The 19,666-nt window shown below is 40.3% G+C and overlaps 2 protein-coding genes across 3 annotated transcripts in view; both read right to left on the reverse strand.

The window, feature by feature from the left end:
* Window positions 1–299: 299 nt before the first annotated feature.
* Window positions 300–14,237, reverse strand: phtf1 (putative homeodomain transcription factor 1). 2 transcript variants are annotated; one of them, XM_072666366.1, is made up of 17 exons: window positions 13,712–14,237; window positions 11,375–11,491; window positions 11,238–11,294; window positions 11,067–11,136; window positions 10,680–10,838; window positions 9,231–9,435; window positions 8,898–8,991; window positions 8,230–8,436; window positions 7,743–7,991; window positions 6,628–6,756; window positions 5,968–6,237; window positions 5,389–5,520; window positions 4,621–4,707; window positions 3,252–3,407; window positions 2,421–2,516; window positions 1,334–1,459; window positions 300–1,214 (listed from the first exon to the last, which is right to left on the reverse strand). In XM_072666366.1, the coding sequence occupies exons 2-17, from the start codon at window positions 11,402–11,404 to the stop codon at window positions 1,194–1,196; spliced, it is 2,088 nt and encodes a 695-aa protein (XP_072522467.1). In that variant the 5' UTR covers window positions 11,405–11,491; window positions 13,712–14,237; the 3' UTR covers window positions 300–1,193. The 2 variants fall into 2 exon arrangements, with proteins under 2 accessions (XP_072522467.1, XP_072522466.1); XM_072666365.1 differs by having other exon boundaries at window positions 4,576–4,707.
* A 3,208-nt stretch (window positions 14,238–17,445) lies between these two features.
* LOC140542855 (cytokine-inducible SH2-containing protein-like) overlaps window positions 17,446–19,666 on the reverse strand; it is a 4,787-nt gene continuing 2,566 nt past the window's right edge. The window contains exons 2-3 of the mRNA XM_072665799.1: window positions 19,345–19,529; window positions 17,446–18,733 (exon numbers count right to left, since the gene is read on the reverse strand). Coding sequence (XP_072521900.1) covers window positions 18,252–18,733; window positions 19,345–19,529 — 667 coding nt within the window. The 3' untranslated portion in view covers window positions 17,446–18,251. The remainder of the gene's footprint in view (window positions 18,734–19,344; window positions 19,530–19,666) is intronic.

Below are 19,666 nucleotides of genomic sequence, written 5' to 3' on the forward strand. Positions count from 1 at the left end.
AAGAGTAAAGCAGTTAAGACTAAACTTTCAGTTGTTTTAATGATGAGTAATAAGACTAATGGTAAGGCTGTTGTATATACTGATTAAGAAGCTGCATTATTACTAATGCATGTGGACAAAGGACCAACACTTTTTCCTAATGAAACGAACTGAACAGCAGTTCTGTACCGCTCCACTGAAAAAGAACTGGCCTGAGTGCAGATACAGAACAGAATGCAGCAAGTTCAAGCATTTAGCATTCATCATATCCAGTTATCAGAACAGCTTATGAAGCTCATCAATATTTCAGCAAACTCCCATGTCAACAAGGACCAGTTTAATATGAACTGACAGATGTGCTCCTCCAAGGAGACGAATGTGCAATGTCCCCATTGTTTTTTTTTTCTTCCCCAAATAAGCAAATGTTTCTTTCTCAGATCACATTCTAAACTGATTGTCTATATCCAACAAATAGAGCACGCTCTTATAGCCTGCCAAATCCTGTACGCTTAATCACATTCACAAGGCACTTAGTGGTTATGCGTGAAGGTGTTTTTTCTCCTCAGCCGACTTGTCTAAATAGTAAGTGTTTCTTAGAATTCAGGGCACAGGCTGGAATGTAAGATCAAGCTGATTTTTGTTTACAGCAACAAAGGCAAGTGCATTAAGGACTTTTCCATTACATCTAGAATCAGTCCATCCACATTCAGAGTTGTGGAATTCTCAACAAAAGCCATTTCCAGAACCCATATCTGGCTGAAGACTCTGGCACTTAAAAGGTACCTCCCATATACCTGTTTGATCCGTTTCTGGAGTGTCAAAGACCACAAACTCTAAAAATCATCCCCAACTGAATCTCTGTGCCAAGCCGAAGACACAGGTCAAGAATCCTGGAACAGGACGCCATGCACTGTGATGGATCAGCTTCAGATATTCCGAATTTTTGGCCCCTAATTGTGCATTTCATTGAGCTTCAGGCAACTGCTGATGTCACAGATGTCAAATGTGAAAGCACACGGAGCCGAATCGATTCTAGAGGTGTCGAGTCTGGCTGTATGGCACATGCAACAGAGGCACAGGAATGCATAGATTTGGTCAGTAGATTTGCACAAATGAACGAAAACGTAAGACTAAAGCTTGTTTCCTCAGCAGACCCGAACACCGTTTCTCCTTTCTGCTCTGTGTTCAGGAGTTGGAAGTGTAGAGGTTTTGCGTCACGGTTTGATCTTCCAAAGCTGTGAAAAAATAAATAAATAAAAAAAGATGTGCAGTTATAACTCTGTCACACAGACTGCCATAAAAGATAAGCCCACAGGCTGAACTTGGGGTAAGCAGGTAAACGCCTTCCACTCACTCTGATATTGAACCCCAGCAGGTCACTGACCACAGCGGAGACAGCAGACAAGATGACCACGCGGGTGATGTTGTAGATAAGGGGGTTCACAGTCAAGCCCAGCAAACGAAATGGGGTGTCCAACTCCTGAAAGAGGGAGCAAGAATAAGTTTAACACATCCCTTAATACAATATATTTATTATTAATAGATAAAATAAATTATTAATGTTAGTCAGTAAGCTTCAGCCCTAAATCCACTGTAAACATCAACAGAAAATCTGAATTAAAGTACTGAAAATAAATGATTTTTTCATGAATCAGAACCTAACTATAAGATATATTATACACAGACATATCAGAAGATTATGACCCCCCTACTTAATAGAATAACCTTCCTTGGCTCAGATGACGCTAGCGAAACATTGTGGCCTGAACTTAATTAGGTGATGAAAGATGTTCATTATAGAGGTTAACTGGTCCACAGTGTCTGTGTTCCCCTCTGGCATCAACGGCCCGTGGGGCACCACTGTAATGCCGTTGGGAGGCACTCAATATGCGAAAAGTCCATTCTAGGTACACCGTCAATACGACAGCTCTAGAACATCCCACAAAGTTAGTGGTTTCCGAGATCCTAGTACCCCCCGCCCGGTACTCGATTACCATGCCTTTTTGGACATTGGTAAACACACGTCCTTTGCCCGGATGATGGTTCTGCACTTGCTACAACTGACTGGTGTGCTTGCTTATTTATAAATCCTGCAGAACCCGGTCACATGGCATCTGTGACGTCCTGGGGGCCGAGTTCATTCCAAATCAGGGGTGCTCATAATATTCTGATATTACTGTATATAACTAATACATTATATAATTAATATGACCAATACATTAAGAGCTACTATAGAAAACTCAAATAAAATTCTACAAACATATTAAATCTTCATAATATTACTTAAACAATAGTTTAAGCATCAGCCTTAAATACAGGGTACATTTTTGGTTGTTAGATGAAAATCCCCATATTATGCATGAAAATGTTCTATTAAAAAATAAATAAAGAAATAAATAACTACTAATAACTACTAATAACAGACGATGTACGAAGCTTACTTTCAGCAGTTTTGTGGCCAGCTTCAGAACATTGTTGACGATGCTCAGCTCGTCTTTCTTGTCTGGTTTCTTTTCCATCTTCAGGTACAAGTTTATCTGACAAGGAAATAAAAATCAGACCAAACTCACAGTGAAACGTATGACTCGCTTCTGTATTTCACTTCGCTTTTGTTCTGTGAATCATTCGCTGAGGGCATTTTCACACTAGCGTTCTTTTTCATTTTTCACCCAACTAGCTGAGCCACTTAACCCACCCACTCACTCACTCACTCACTAGGACTCCCAAAGGTGACAAGCACATGCCTCCTCCGATACATGTGAAATACAACGCATCATCACTAGGCAGCTGACAAACTCGAGCTCAGATACATCAGCCAACAGACGCCTGTGCCAGCCAGCATCACAATGGGAGTGAGATGGGGAGAGAGGACCATCTACCCACCCTGAGAGAGCGTGGTTAATCATGCTCGCCTTCTACTAGTGGCGAAGCTGCATGACCTGGGATTCTAACTCGCGATTTTCAGGCCATAGTGTCTGTATATTAGTCTGCTGAGCCACTCAGAGCCCCACACTTGCATTTTTTCTGGTGCGGTCCGCTGGGGTTGTGTTTTTGGCCCACTCTGTCATAGGACTGATTTGACTCCTCATCAGTATACCCCACTATGATTGGAGCATGGTTACTAAGGTGGACTTGTAACTGAATCTGTAACTGCCCATTACTCACATATATATATAGAAATATTCACATAATGTGAAGAGCAGCTTCCGACTTTATTTTCATATTCAGTAAAAAGACAGCTGATACTACACTCAATGTGTGTGTGATATTACCTGCTCAGTAAGCAGCACAGATGCATTACTGTACTTGTGGTTGGTCTCAGCCCCCAGGGTGGCCAGTCGCAGTAGAAAGACAAGTAGAGCGGCACCCCACACTAGCAGCTCCCAGTTACTCTCGCAGTCCAGAAACGTGTGGTGACTGTGCAGCAACTACAGCCACAAAAAAACAGAAAGAAACATATGGTTATTGATCGATATTCTACTGATCTGACATTTAGATATTTTATTTTTCTGATTATTAGTATTAGTATCAATTATTTTACCAATTAAATTTGGTAAATTATTTATTTTACCAATCATATTCTAAAATTTTAAAATGTCATTATTCTTATCAGGAGCCTTTAAGATGTTGTTTATAATATAAATAAAATAATAATAAAATAATAATGTGTATTATTTTTATGATTGTCTATTCTCAGAGAGACCATTAGGCAAATTTTAAAACATGCATCATCATGAAAATGACAGCTACTCATGGCCAATTCATGCCAAAGGTATTTTAGAACAGATACCTTCTCCATGAATCAGCAATGGGTAGTTGCCAATTTAATGATGATGATGCGTGTCAGGGTGTGTTTATACTTGTAGTTTGGTTCCCTTGCTCGTTATTCAATTACATTTCAGTCCTGGTTGGCTTTGCGTTCATAAAGACAGATTTGCTTTTTATTATTTTATTATGACTTGGGTTCGACCAGATCAGGATGGGTTCCCCTTTTGAGTCTTGCTTTCTCTCAAGGTTTCGTCATCTTAACCTGAATGGGAGTTCCTTACCACTGTTGCCACTAGCTTGCTCAAAAGAGGCTCGGACCCATATCTCTGTAAAGCTGCTCTGTGACAACATTTGTTGTTAAAAGTGCTATATAAATAAAATTTAATTGAATTTGCTATCAGATTAAAATTAGGGGGGGGAATATGACACACATATGACAGAAGGCTGCATGTATGGTCTGCATAAGGTGGGTGTGTCCGCAGGTCCTGCATGATCCATGCAATAACTAGTGTGGGGGAAATGTAAATCTAACCGCTGGACCCCCAAAATAGAAGCTTGTGGGACCTCCACAAGATATGCTAAACCAAAAGATTTACATTCGTTTTTGCAACAGAATTAATAATAAACCTAAGGTGTAAGGTGTTAATTGTTATATTCGCATTTGACTACAGTCTAGACATGCCAGTCAGATTTAATCACTTGTAACTTAAAATCTGAACATTCAGTCTAGAAAATCCAATTTAGGAAACAAATATCTGCAATGCAGTGTGAACAATCCCATTGTGTGCATCACTGATATCACCCTTAAGGCCACCAATAAGATTCTACCTCATTGGCAAACATCTTGGGTTGTACTGATGAACTCTGCCTGACCTGAGCACAAATAGTGAAGGCGATGGAAAGTGCAAGGAAGAAGATGGAAGAAACAATGACGTCCACCGAGCGCTGGGGTCCTCGTCTCTGCGATGCAAAGAAAGATCACATTTCAGGACTTGTAGACACTGGAAATCACTAGTAATGCTCACACTCCTGTTTCTATATGCATCTCTGTACCAGAATACAGAGAAACGAGTGCAAAAGAGCAAACAAGCTACTCTGCATCTAACCCATAAAACTGTTCTACATCCTCTAAACATGTAGTGATTTGAAGGCAACTGATAAAATGATCAGGAGCATGGAAACAAACACCTACATACTCGTGTCTTCTGCTTTGATTCTCTCTTAAACACGCTCTAACACCTTAATATGTGCCAATTTAGAAGCCAATGGAAAAAAAAGCATTCAGCAGGTTTATAAGTCTTTGGCCGTCTTCAAAAACAGTCATACGTCAGTAAGGTCTTCTAGACTCTTAAAAATACTCTGAAAAGGTGCTACAAGTGGTTCTTTGAGCAATGCCATAGAAGAACCATTTTTGATTCCATATAGAACCACATTTGTAATAGATATGTAAGTGACAAGAACCTTTTCATCAAGCCTTTTAGAGAGTCTTCAAACTCATACATCTCTTCTACAATTAAGAGTGTATAAGGCTTATTTAAATAAGGCTTATTTAACAGGTTTGACCATATGCGACTTTGACAATTAAGGGCTACCACTCATGTGAAAGTCATATTGCCCGAAAGGTGAACTATAAAGATTAACCTTAAGGAAAGACCGGAGTGAGAGCCACATCTTGATGTTTTGCACTTTCTTCAGTCTGAAGTGAGGGATCTCCGATTTCTTGGCTTTTCGTGCTGATGTGATGTGGCTGAAGAGCTTGGCAAAGAGCAGCCGCTGTGGAAGATATTGCACTTGTTTAAAATGCTGGGAAATACATGAAAAGGTGCATTGAAGACCAGAGAACTGTCATTATCTGAGCTAGTGACTAGGCTGTTGGCATGTTCTGGTCTAAAACACCTTCTGTTATTAAGGGCTGACCCTTGAAATGAAGCTGTAAAATATAACAATCATAATCCAGACTACTTTCCTTGAGAAAAGATGACAACACCACATTTTAAAAGTGTGTTTGAAAGTGTCTAATAATAAGTAATATAAAATAATAAATAATTACGGCATTTAATTTGGTCGTTACTAAGTGATGGGCCATAAGCTGCTATTACATGTTAGCTACATTGGCTTCATAACTTCAAACATGTCTTTGCTGAATGACTAAACTTGGATAAGGTGCAAAAACAATTATTTTTTTCACTAAAACTTGCTTTTACAAAAAGCTTTACTTACTTGTTTATAAGTTCTCTCTGCAACACACATCATGAAGAAAAAGAGCCCAGTGAGGAAGACTCTCTCCACAGCAGTGATGAGAAAGAATGCGTACGACTCAGAGCTGGGCTTTCCAGCAGCCTTGAAAGCCAGTTCATGCAGAGTGATGGAACTGATGCGGGTCATGTCCAGCTGCTGGACCAGACGGAAGCAGAAAGGGAGCAGGGCCAGCGTGGCTGTGACCAACCCCCCTAGCACCAGGTAGCCCATTCCCTGCTCTACCACCTTTACCTGCACACAGAGAGACAGCAGCATGTTGTTAATATATGCTATTAAAGGAATGGTTAAATGGCTAAATAAACTAAATGTACTTACTTAAGTGCATTCTTATTCGTTGCTGAATGAAAAACATTTGATTTACTTTCTGTACTGGAGGGTTTAGGTACGCAATGAAATGGATCTACAGAACCTAACGCACATGGTACAGACCACTGGTTCCATACCAGGTCCTAACTGTGGTTTTTAAGCAGTCCACAATCTAAGTCAGTGTAATCTTGTTTGTAAGTCTGATGTGACATCTACAGCTCTGTCCCCTCCTCACACTATCCTTCTTCAGTCTGAACTAGAGAAAATGTAAAGGAAAGACCCTTATCAAATGTATGAATATAAGTAGGAACTTGCCCGTGTAAGGATGATACCACTGATCTCTAGCACAGACATGTCAGCCTTCTTGCACTCGCCCTGCTCCCAGATGATGGCACTGACGCGATCTTTGGAAGGGTGGCAGGCCTGCAGCCATGACAGCTGGTGCTAAAGAGAACATAAAGAGAGCTGACACCAGAATCTTGTTCTTTTCATCCATGACTATAAGCGTTCTTTATCATCAACACTGAGATCAGTGCAAAAGCAATGCAGTTTGACAATTCCCTCAACATTAAAGATTGCTCAAAGATTGAAGATTTGAAAAAGAGTGAGATTTAGGAAAAGTAATTTAAATATTAAGTATAATGGAGTAGATTAATTCAGCCTCAATGCTGTATTATTTTACAAAATAATGTTATAAAAAAAATTTATATGCATTTAGTATGAGGACACTCTAATATACAACAACCTATACTAGTTGTTAAGTAGTGTTATGAGATCAATCTAAGATCTATATCTAATAACATATCATTACCAACACAAAAGGTGGTGTGCTGGTAAAGATACATGGCAACGGTTTCTCAATCAGTATGTTTTACCTGTTCAGAATTTAAATTTCGAATTTATAAATTTAGGTCAATATGGTCACATGACATGAACAGAAAACTCTGGAGAATACAGAGTAAAGGTTTCAAAAGTTTACAGAAGTTTAGAAATAAATAAATAAATAAATAAATAAAAGTATGAAAAGAAAAGTAGTGTGGAATTACCTGGATTTCTGCTCTATGCCTTGTGTGTCAAATCAATTTTCTATATAAGCTCAGTCTTAAGTCTTTACTTGATGGCCCCTAGGAACACACTATGACATATATATATCTCAGGGGTTTGCTGATGTAAACCTGACTCACTTTTATGACTGCCCGTTTCACTTCCAGAATACTGGTGAATACTGGTGAAATACAGCAGACATTTATTAGACTATAAAGATTTTCATAAGACATACTTTTACATTTACATTTATGGCCCTGAGAAGCCTTAGTCACTTCATTAGAAACTCAGATTTTGGTTCCCAGGGGCTTCAAAAAAAGTGAACACCGTCTTGTTATAATTAAAAAATATTGGGGAAAATACATGGCTCTTCATACTGGACCGACCTGTGGGAAGGGCTCATCATCATCACTGGTAAGAACAGTAGGTGGAGGGAGGGTGTGGTTATGACAGTGCAGTTCTTCCTCCGCACTGTCACTGCTTGCTGAGGAGGCAGAGTCAGGATCCTGCAGGAGCTCCTCCCACAGCATGTCATCAGAGTCGGAGGCAGGCCGGGAATCCTCGGAAGGCTGTAGGAGCTCCACCTCTGACGGCGTTGCTGCAGTGACCGTTGTCCCAGTGTCATCTGTTTGCTGCTGTTGACCATACAAAAAACACCTAACTTACTTTACTTATTGGTTTACTAAACAGGGCATTCTGAAATTGAAGAAACAATGAACGTGGATGGAAACTTAGAAGGCAATTCTAAGAACTGTACCCAAGCACATGGAAACACAGCTCATGCATCCATGCATTATTGTGCATCCTCATTGGTTCCATTCAGACAGGAAGTCTGTCACAATAAAATCTGACATGCTTCTGTCATTAACCTACCCTGGTGATTTTAGCTTGACTCTTTGTGGTGGGTGCAGAGGGGCACTTGGTGGCCTTGGCATTGCAAAGCCTCTTCCTGAGTCCAGGGGCAGGTTTGGCCTGAGGAGGCAGAATGAGTCTGCCTCTGGGTCGCTCTCCTTCCTCACCTTCCTCTTCCTCACTGGAAAGGTCCTCAGATAACCCTTTGATAGACTGCCTCAGGGAGTTCTGTGACAAATATGACCAAGAGACTCTGACCAAACAAAATAATAATACGCGCTTATGCACGTTCTCTAAGAACAACACAAAAACATCCAACAATAAAGGTAGCATAGGTTTAATACCTTTACAAAATAATGGGACATCACCAATGGCTCTGAATGAATCATTGGCATGACATTTGTTTTCATACAATGCATACTGAGCCACATCATCTCTTGTTGACAATTTCCTTTATACTGTCCGTTTTTCCAGTGAAACAGTTACTGACACACTTGCAATAGAGCTACTGCCTCCACAAACATACAGTCGCTCATCTAACATTAGCCACTGTCTTCAAATGACCCCATATTACAACAATTAAAAAAATTATCTGCAAGCAAATGTGATTTATAATTTCTGATTTATTAAAAAAAGCACTGATTCCAAACTTTTGAATGGTAGTTAACAGTAAAAGGTACAGGTGGTACCTGGCTGTTCTTCTTCTTAAGGTTCCACATTTTTAATGCTGTTCCTTCTTTATCTCCTTTATCTGCCTTCTTCATTCCTCTAGCCTTTCGGTGTCTACGGGAACATGGCAAACCAATGAGCAGGTAACTGACCATCACAATCCCATCTTACACAAAACAATATCCACCATACAAGCTTTAAGAATTACATAAGGCATCCAATAACAGTGTAATTTATGCCTAGAAAAGGATAAGAGTCAAGAAAACTAGCATTTAAGCATCCAAAATATATAGACACAATCCGAATAAGTTGAGACAACATTATTACTTGCTGATATTTTCATAATAGATCACCTTTTCCTACGAGCAGGGCTGGTGGCCCGGCTGGTAGTCCGACTTGTGACTGGACTGATGACAGGGCTGTCATCAGTGCTCCGGCTGGACTCTGTGGACACTATTTGGCAATGTACTGTTCCCAGTAACAGCATCAGGCACATTGGACCCACGACCTCGCTGGCAGTGGCTGCAGGCACTTCTATATACAACGCAAGAGCTGCCACTGTAAAGAAGACAGAGATGTGGAAAAACAGATTGTTTAATGTAGGGCATTTTTAACGTCCTTTAATGTCCTGTTCGGATGGGGTTAGTTTTACATGGAGAGGTGTAGTAGTAGGTGTAGTAATGACTAAAGGGATAAGATGTCTTGGTATAAATGAAAAAGTTGGGAGGTAGGGCCTTAAGTGCCCATGACCCCGTCATCAGTTCACCGGTTGTCCTTCCTTGGAGTGCTTTTAATGATAGGTACTGACCACTGCATACCAGGAAAAAACCCACAAGACCTGCCTGATGTTTTGAGAAGAGATGACCCTGTCGTCTAACCATCGTAGTCTGGTTCTTGTCAAAGTGTCAAATCACCTTCAAGAACTGACTGTTTACTTGCTCCCCAATATATCCTACACCCTGACAGATGCCACTGGAGATGAAAATGATCAATGTTTTTCATGTCACCTCTCAGTGCTTCTAAAGTTATGGATGATTGGTGGATATGACATAACTAAATACCTGTTTGGGTGTCTTTATAGCTGAGGAATCCTGGGAAAAGCCTATTGTCCACAGGACGTAATGCAATATTTATATGGGGCCAGTTCACACGGGATTTTCCACAGGACATAATGGAATATTTGCCAACCTTTACAATTCTTACACAATTAATATAACCTGTGGTTATTTTTGCGGGGTTTATTATAGAAGGTAAAAGGTGCCAGAATCTTTACTGATATGGGAGTGTACAGATTTGGTAGATTTGTAAAGGACTAACCGGTATAAATAAATACATTACCCCACCTCCCCATGTCAAATGAATCCTGTCATAATAGAGCTTAAAATAAAACTACACAGAGAAACGTGAGGTGGCTACTTGTACTTTCTGAGCTCCCCTATACTTTATAATGCTACTCTGAATATTTACCTCTTATTCTCCAAAGACTGATGCAGTGCAATTAGAAAGTTACATCCATTAGACAGTCAATAATAATAAAAAAACCCTGCCTAGAATTTCTACAAGTGTTTAGAAGAGTTTCTATGTAAGGCCACTGCCAGACTGCATCACGATGGTGGACGTGCGATTGAGGGGTGCGATTGACTTGTCTTGATTCTGTGAGAAATGCAATGAGTTTTAATTGAATGTGCTGTATTTTATGTGCCTGGTATTGTTGATTCTGAAACCACAGCACCCTTCAGACATCAACCATGTCTTGGTTGATAGATTATACAGGAGGATGGCATGTGAAGAAGAGCATCTACCTTGCAGAACGTACAACACAAGAATTCCTGTGGCGATGCATTTGGAGGTGACCTGGATCCACCACTTAAAGAAGAAGGGGTAAAGTAGAACCCTGACCAGGCCTTTACGGGTCAGAGCAGTCCATGGGCTCTCCGGCTTGGCCTTGCTAAATGTGGAGCCTGAAAGAAAAGACATTATGAGAAGAAGTTAAACACAATCACTGTGTCATTGTTTTCCTCAAACAAGCTCTGGGAAGAAGCTCTGTTCACGTGCTAAGCTAAGAAAGTTCTCCACAGTCTCCTAATCTACCCACAACAATCACAGGAGCGAACGAGAACAAAACTGGTTGGATCAGCATGAAAGGACAACTTCTACCAACATACAGACAACCTCAAATGGAAACTCACCTCTCACAAGGTCAACATCTATGAGGTCGGGCTTGATGTGGCCTGTTTTCTTCGGCTTGTTTCTAATGCCCTACAAACAAGTCAGTGTTTGTAAGATCTGATTTGACACCACAGTTTCTATTTCGCTACAGAGGATAAACACTCATCTGAGAACTTCTAACTTCCTCCTACCTTCAATTCAGCTTGCTCCAGAGATTTCTCCCATATTTGCTGGTCATAGGCGCCAATCTAAAAGACATAAGACCAGATGATAAGACCAGACTTCACTTTTCTCTACTTAAACTCGACACACATACAGGATCTCTCACCTTTTCCTGATACCACGCTATTCTTGACATTGTTGAAATATGGAAAGTGCTGAGAACTTCCAGTCAGGTCATCTGACTCATCTCTTACAGTAGCTAATATTAGACACAGTCCACTCCCTAAACAAAAGAAAGGGAGAAAAAAGGCAAAATTCAGCTGCTGTTTGCAACAAAAACAAAGACACTCAGAGTCACTTCTGCAGGCACGGACAGTCATATGAGGCGAGTCGGCAAACAGATGTGGGCTCCATACACACGCTGAAGGACACACAGTGTAGTTATAGCATTGTTGTCTACAGAAATGTTTTACGCAGGCATTTGAGAGACATGATTAATAGGACTGTTTATTAGCTCCTAGTAAACAAGTAAGTAAAGTGTCACTGCAAACTGAGGGAATGTTTTTTTAAACTGAGAGGACAAACTGTTAAACCAAAGGAACGATTTATTAAACTGTGGGAACAGATTGTCAAGCTGAGGGAACGATTAATTAAACTAAGTGTACAATATTTTAAACTGAGGGAACAAACTGATAAACCAAGAGAATTATTTATTAAAGTGAGGGACTGATTTTAAATTGAGGGAATATTTTGATGAATTGAAGAAACGATTTAATAAACTAATGCTGCCTTCCAGCATTAGTTCCAATATGGAAGTTCGTACCTACGACTGAATTTTTAATAGGTCTGTTTACTAGCTCCTAATAAATATCAATGTAGAAAATTAATTGTAGAAAAATTCATTTAGAAACTTAGAAACTTAATCCATTTTCTTCAGTTTAGTAAAGTGTCCTCTCGATCTGAGGGAATTTTTTATTAAATTGAGGAAACAAATTATTAAACTGAGGCAACGGATTGTTAAACCAAAGGAACGATTTATTAAAGTGAGGGAATGAATACTCAAGCTGAGGGAACGATTGATTAAACTAAGTGTACAATATTTTAAACTGAGGGAACAGACTGATAAACTATGGGAATTATTTATTAAAGTGAGGGCTGATATGTTAAACTGAGGAAACCTTTTATTAAATTGAAGGAACGATTTATTAAACTGAGGGAACAGATTGCTAAACCAAAGAAACAATTTATTAAAGTGAGGGAATGAATACTCAAGCTGAGGGAACGATTGATTAAACTAAGGGAATTATTTGTTAAAGTGTGGGCTGATATGTTAAACTGAGAGAACCTTTTATTAAATTGAAGGAAAGATTTATTAAAGTGAGGGAATGAATACTCAAGCTGAGGGAACAATTGATTAAACTAAGTGTACAATATTTAAAATTGAGGGAACAGACCGATAAACTATTTATTATTATAAATAAAGGGAATTATTTATTAAAGTGAGGGCTGATATGTTAAACTGAGGGAACAGATGGTTGAACCAAAGAAACGGTTTATTAAATTGAAGGAATGATTTATTAAACTGAGGGAACAGATTGTTAAACTAAGGGAATTATTTATTAAAGTGAGGGAATGAATACTCAAGCTGAGGGAACAATTGATTAAACTAAGGGAATTATTTATTAAAGTGAGGGCTGATATGTTAAACTGAGGGAACCTTTTATTAAATTGAAGGAAAGATTTATTAAACTGAGGGAACAGATTGATTAAACCGTAAAAAAAAGTGTACAATATTTTAAATTGAGGGAACAGACCGATAAACTATTTATTATTATAAATAAAGGGAATTATTTATTAAAGTGAGGGCTGATATGTTAAACTGAGGGAACCTTTTATTAAATTAAAGGAAAGATTTATTAAACTGAGGGAACAGACCGATAAACTATTTATTATTATAAATAAAGGGAATTATTTTATTAAGTAAGTGAACCATGTATTAAACTAATGCTCGACATGATTTCGGTTCGAGTGGTTTCGGTTGCTGCTGAATCCAGCGTCTCATCGACACGCCCCCCCCCCCCAACCAGCAACACCGGGGCTCGTTTCCCCCGAACTCCTAAACAGGAGCCTGTGGTGGATTTAATGTCCACTCATCTCCTAAATAGCTACGATATTCCAGACGAGACTTGAAGGCAGCATGAGAGAAGTATCTAGAGCCAGGATATTTCTCTAGCTAGCTACCTTCATCCTGCAGGGGCTCCGAACAACACTGAGGTGTAGTAGGTTCGGGTTAGGGGCTCAGTAACAAAGCCTGCAGCGTCATTCACGAGTACAAGCTTAAAATAACAAAACAGCCTAATGATAACAAGTCATTCTAGGTCAAGCAATTGAAATATCATCAGATAATCGTTTCTTAAACATGCAGAAAATCTAAAAATGCCATTGCATTGTGCTAGCTAAATGTTAGCTAGCTAGCTATTAACTACGACCCTCTTAAACTCACCTGAAGCAGCACTGCTGATATGGAGGGTCACTGGACCTGGTTCTTTAGCCTGTGTGTGATGACTGTTAGTGACATGTCTGGTGATCATCTCCACTGAACCACCTCCAGATTCAGATCTAGCGCTGTCATCACTGCGATAACGCTAGCTGGCTAGTAGCTAACTAGCTAAGCTACATTGTAAACATCCGACAAAACAGGGTTATTTTAGTTAACCTAATAAATTGTGTCGTACAACAGCTTAAAGTTGTATTCCTGCCAGACACTGTTGTGTTAATAATGTGACTTGGCGTAAAATTCAACTGTTATTAGCTAGATAATAAAACGGAGAGTTTCACTAGCTAGCTAAAAAGTTCGCTCGAACTGATTGACAGTAACTGATTAACGAAACTTAGATAAATCGCTAACTATTAAACCTGATCGATAAATAAATTAAAGACGTTGTTACAAAAGTCGTCTACACTTATTTCACAGTCGACGCTGCACGAAGTTCCTCCTAGGTTTGTTTATAATGGGAAGCGGCTGTCTCCCAAACCACACCCTCCTGTACTTTACCTACTACACTAATGCGTGCCCGCTGAACGGTGTGGGGCTGTAGGGCACATACTATTTAGTGTGCTATTCTGCGGTTTGGGACGCAGCCATGGGAGTGGAGCGTAAAGCCAGCCTTCTACTTTTTTCAAAGTAAAAGAACAGAAGTAGCAAACAATTAATATCATTATTTTTAGCTGTTAGTAAATGTGAGGAATCTTTCTTAAAAGTTTTGACACACATATTAAATGTTTTGCAGTGTTTTAAGGGGTTTTAAGGGGTTTTAAGGGGGTTTGGTCTGATTTCTACAGCTCGTTAGACCTGTCAGTTTCAACAGTAGAGTGCGCTGTAGTACGAGGTCTAAACTACTAAGAATATTTTAAAGGTTTTATTATAAATATTAATATTAAAATGTTTCTAATAAAATGCACTGCATTTAAATTCGCAATATGCATATTAATATATTGTTATAATATATTATTTAATGTAGATTTTCCTGTTAATCTAAATGTAGTACATTGGACATATTAGCTGCTTTTAGGGGTTGTACTGAATATGCACTGTTATAAAGTTACACCTTACAAATGATGGAGACATACACAAAAGTATTTGGACACCTGCTCATTTCATAATTACTGTCTCTACTGTCCAGGTAATCGAGGATTTCATTGCATTCGGTGACAAGAGCATTAGTGAGGTCGTGATGTTGAAAGATCAGAACCTCAACTCATCCCAAAAGTCTTGAATGGAGCTCCACATGCAGTTCTGCTGCTCCACAGCTCAATGCTAGGGTCTTTATACCCCTCGGAGTCCTATTCTTTTGGCAGTAGTTTTCTAGACAAGCTGTGAGTGTGCATTTGTATACGTGTGTAAGAAAAGGGTGCAGCTTAAAGGAGCTGAATGCATTCATCTCCACTGAACCAGCTTGAGTTTAAGGGTGTTTGCACACCTATTGACCCTGTTTACATCTGTTCACTTCATGCCTCTTGGGTATCAGGACTATATCTGGATTAGGCCAAACCACACAAACATGTAAGTGTAAACTAACTCACCTAAGACTCATTTAAACCAGATACAAATCCCATCACTCAGACCACTTCAGGAGGAGGTCTGAGATGCATCTCATATGCATGTCATAGCAGTGTAAACACATCTGTCTCTCTCCACGATGCATTCCACATCCAAAACCCCTCCCAGTACAACCAGAAACACCAGTAATTACTGCTGTGCTGAGAGTGAATTAGCATATTCCGTCCCACACAGCAATCAGATTTCAGTCTGACTAACCGGAGAGGCATTGGACTACCCAGTGGTTAAATCTCATAAGATACATGAGGTCACATGAGGTGACCAGGTGTAAATGGGGTCCTAGTTTGTTTGCTCTGGGCCAAATCCGTTAAAGAGTTTGTAAACTTGGGAGCACTTGGGACCGGGCCGAGACCCCCTCTTTCAAGGGTCTTGCATCTAAATGTACAGTTACTGTATTCACAGCTGCTCAAATGAATCGTACCAAGGATGAAATGAACCAGGGTCCGATTTAACTGGACTGAAAAGTGCAGGTGTGAACACGCCCGAAAGATCTAGCACTGGCATGACTGCAATAACGCTAGCATTTGAGTGCATTAGGATATTTATAGTGTCATTATGAATTCTATGCAACCTGGGTGTTGTGTGACCTCCAGGCTGCAAGTGAAGTGAACTCTCACCATCATAGATATGCAGTATACCCCATCTGTGGACATGCACAATTTGTCAATCACCTTTTTTTTTATCCTGTTCATTAATGATCGGCTACCACAAGACCTCTGTTGACCACATATTACTTGGGAAGTAGAGCATTCCCAGCAGAGCAGTGGCACCAATCTGGTAGTGGCATATAGGTGTGAATTGGACCACCATTCAAAAACACTGGGAAAAAAATGATTCTGTGGGCCGATACTGGAGGACTAATCAACAAAATATGTGCATCAACAGATGGGATGTAGCTGGACTTTATAAACACCAGCAAGTTACAACTACAAGGCTGGTAATAAAGTATACATGTATTTCAAAAGGGTGTGCAATAATTTGTGTGTGTTTGACATTGCGTCCCTGGCTGTGTGTATGTGTGTGGAGAGAGAGAAAGAGCGAGAGAGCAAGTATAGCTTATACTGATGTATTAATAGCAGTCTCTCTGGCTGTAATCCCGCTAAGAGGCTTTTTCAGGGCTGCTTCATGGAATCCAACTTGGGAATTATGTCTCCTGGAAACATCCGCTGATCCTCTGCTCAATGACTCTAAGCTTAAAGGGAATGTTTGTGTATACTGTATATTGCATGTGTGGAGCCATTACCATTTTTGGAATATGAATATCGTGCACGTGATTGAGCCTTTGAGTTACTATGTATTTGCTAGGGATGTCTTATCTGTCCAATCTGATCTAGGGATCTGATCCAGGCATATTTTCGGGTGGATCGGGTATTGAAAAGTCTCTACTAAACTGAATCAATCAGTCCAGAATGTCTCATTATAGAAACTGAAACTAAAAATAAAAGGATTTTACTGAACGTATTAATCAGCAGCTCATCTGATCTACACTGTGTGGTTGTGTTATTTATACAAACACAAAGATCAGATAAGATTGTTTTTTGTCTGATATTCAGATATTCATTGAATTGAATCAGATCGGGGGTAAAATAACCTGATCAGGGCATCCCTAGTATTTACTGTAACTCTGTAAACGTACAGACAATTTGTATTTGCTGTACTGTAAGTGTGTATTATTGAATGTCTGCGAGTGGCCTTGGCCTCTTGTGTGTGCTGCAATTACAATTCCCTTCTGGAAGTCTTTAAGGTTTCACTGGCAACAATGACAAAGGGGCTAAAAATGTAAAGTAGTGATAAAAAAAAAACTGAGGCTCTACTTGGAAATGTTGTTACATGATGAAGTCACCAGTTGACAATTCCAGTAATGTTTCAAGACAAACTTGAGTTGACCTACTTTTGAGAAGCAGGATATAGCGTACACTGTCAGCTTGTAACCTCTGTTAACTAGCTTGTAAGCTTATCTGAGTGTATCTGGAAAGGATATTGAAATGTGAAGAAGGGTATCATTATTGTGTAAGAACGTGTGTAGGATCGGTAAAGCTTACCTGTTATTATTTCGCTAATTGTTGTAGAAACAAAAACAGTAACAAAACAGAAAGACATCAGAATTCATAGAAATGTCTTTACTAAAAATAAAAATATTTACAAAAAGAACCAAAAACATATTTGAGAATCAGCTCAATGAAGTCCTCATTAAGTTGCATTGCGTTTCATTTGAACAAATATTGTTCATATAGAAACTGGATAAAGGAAGCAGTTCTTCACAGCTGGCTTCAGCTTGTACCAAAAATACAGGGTCAGCTGACCTGCTTTGAGTCCAGTTGTTTTCTGCATCTCTTGTTGTGTCTAAGAGTGTGCTTGCAATTTCACTCTCAGGATGACAGAACGCAGCCTGGTCCTTCGTAACTTCGGGGCGCACTCCGGAGCAATTAGGTATGTCAAACATTTGGCATGGTGAGCGTCTAGTGGTCACGTAGCAAACTGCAGTACTGACAGTTGAGGCTGAGACTTAGTCAGGGTTTGTGCTCTAGTTTTAGTCAATAAATATGTTAAATACCAACAATTAGGTATGTATGCCTTGATCCGTTTGCTACAGCTGTATTAGAAACTGTTTTCTGTATTGAGGCACAGTTTCTAATCTCAGATCATTTGACCAGTTGACCAATAGCTGGCTGTGGATCCCTGGCTTTAGGCCATGATTGTCTAACAATTAGATGTTACAGTGCAGTTTAGCCAGGCTTTAGCCGTCACCCATAATCCTACCGCTCACAGTCACTATGGTTACACCATTTTACAACTTTCAACTTCGACAGTGCTATCCAGTGGTCTCTCTCATGAGAGTGGACAGACGCGCTGTCCATTTAGCACCCCAGATTGAAGCCAAGCATTAGGCTAAGCGATCCTTTCGACGATAAAGGGCTCCTCGTTATACTTGGAAGGGATAGTCCTGTAAGTAGAGCAGCAGCAGGCGTGGCAGGGGCAGCTGTGCCGGACAAGCCGTGTGCCCGTTTATGGCAAGCCGCGTGAGGTGCTGTAAGCTGGGGAAGCTTTTTGGCCTGCGGAGAGGCTGCCTGAGCTTCATCAGGACGGCGCTGTCCTTTAGTGCCACCGGAGCATCATTCCCCAGTTTGCCCCTCTCCTCCTTCGCACCAGTGCCCACATAGTGCTGGACCAGGCCGGGAACGGTGGAGAAGGAGAGCAGCCGGGGGCGGGCCAGGGAGGTAGCATCCAGGCGGAAGCGACCACCGCTGTACTCGACACGCACGTTGGTGGGACCCCGGGCCGTCTTCACCGACAGAGTGAGCATGTAGTGCGGGTGGCTGCTGTCCCGCACTAGGAACGTACCCTCAGCCACGTTTGCCAGAGCTTCCTTTGCTTCACTGGCTGAAATGCTCCCCCAGTACCAACCTGGAAATACAAGGAGATTTACATTAGGGATGTAAATCTGTAAATCACTGTGATTCCGCTGATTGCAGTTCTTTAGAAATGTATTTGATGCATCATAATAAACACTTCTTGATCTGATTGTGCAAAGATGCTGAATTATTGGACTCGCATTACATTCTTTTTAATAAACTGCGAATACAGAAATGATTCCCTTACCACACTGTATTTGTTGAACATTAAAATGAAAATCAATTCAAAACAATTCTACAATTTCAAAATCAATGCAGTGGTGTCACCACCTTTAGATTTACGCATTCATGTAATGCATTTACACCATAACACCCTAAAAGATAAGTCAGCAGTTTTATCTCAGTCATGGCCCAATGCAGCATGCTCTGTTTGTGATCACAATTTTTTGATGGTTTAAAAGGCCCCTTTCTTCAGTGGATATTCAGTTAATTTCTCTCATTCCATTAAATTCTAATCTAATGTTTCTAAAGTTTCACCCCCAGTCTATAGTCTACTGACTACTGGATTTCTATGGAACTGGTGTGATTTGACTTCCCTTTTATACCAATTTTTGTAGGCATGTGAACAGAAGGCCCTGAGGATTGAGTGGACGTGTGCTGTACCTGAGGCATGCAGGTGCTGAAATGTAGTGGTGATGCAGCGCAGGTCCTCTGTCGGGTCCCATGACTGAGGGGAGATTGGCTGTACAGGGATCAGCTGGTTGCAGCGGCCTTCGGACCCCGCCCCATCATTTGGAACTCTCATTCCCCCGGCAACCATCGCTGAGGACGGCCCTGGCAACGGAGCCCTTGAGGGGAAGGAGGAGGTTTTAGTTAGCATACTGATGGAAACAGTGGTATAAACCATTACACATGCACATTGTTTTGCCTGGTCTCAACTAATAAGATCTGCATGTGCTTTGTAATTGGACAATCTGATCGTTTT

Source organism: Salminus brasiliensis, chromosome 21 (assembly GCF_030463535.1).
Source record: "Salminus brasiliensis chromosome 21, fSalBra1.hap2, whole genome shotgun sequence".
NCBI lineage: Eukaryota > Metazoa > Chordata > Actinopteri > Characiformes > Bryconidae > Salminus > Salminus brasiliensis.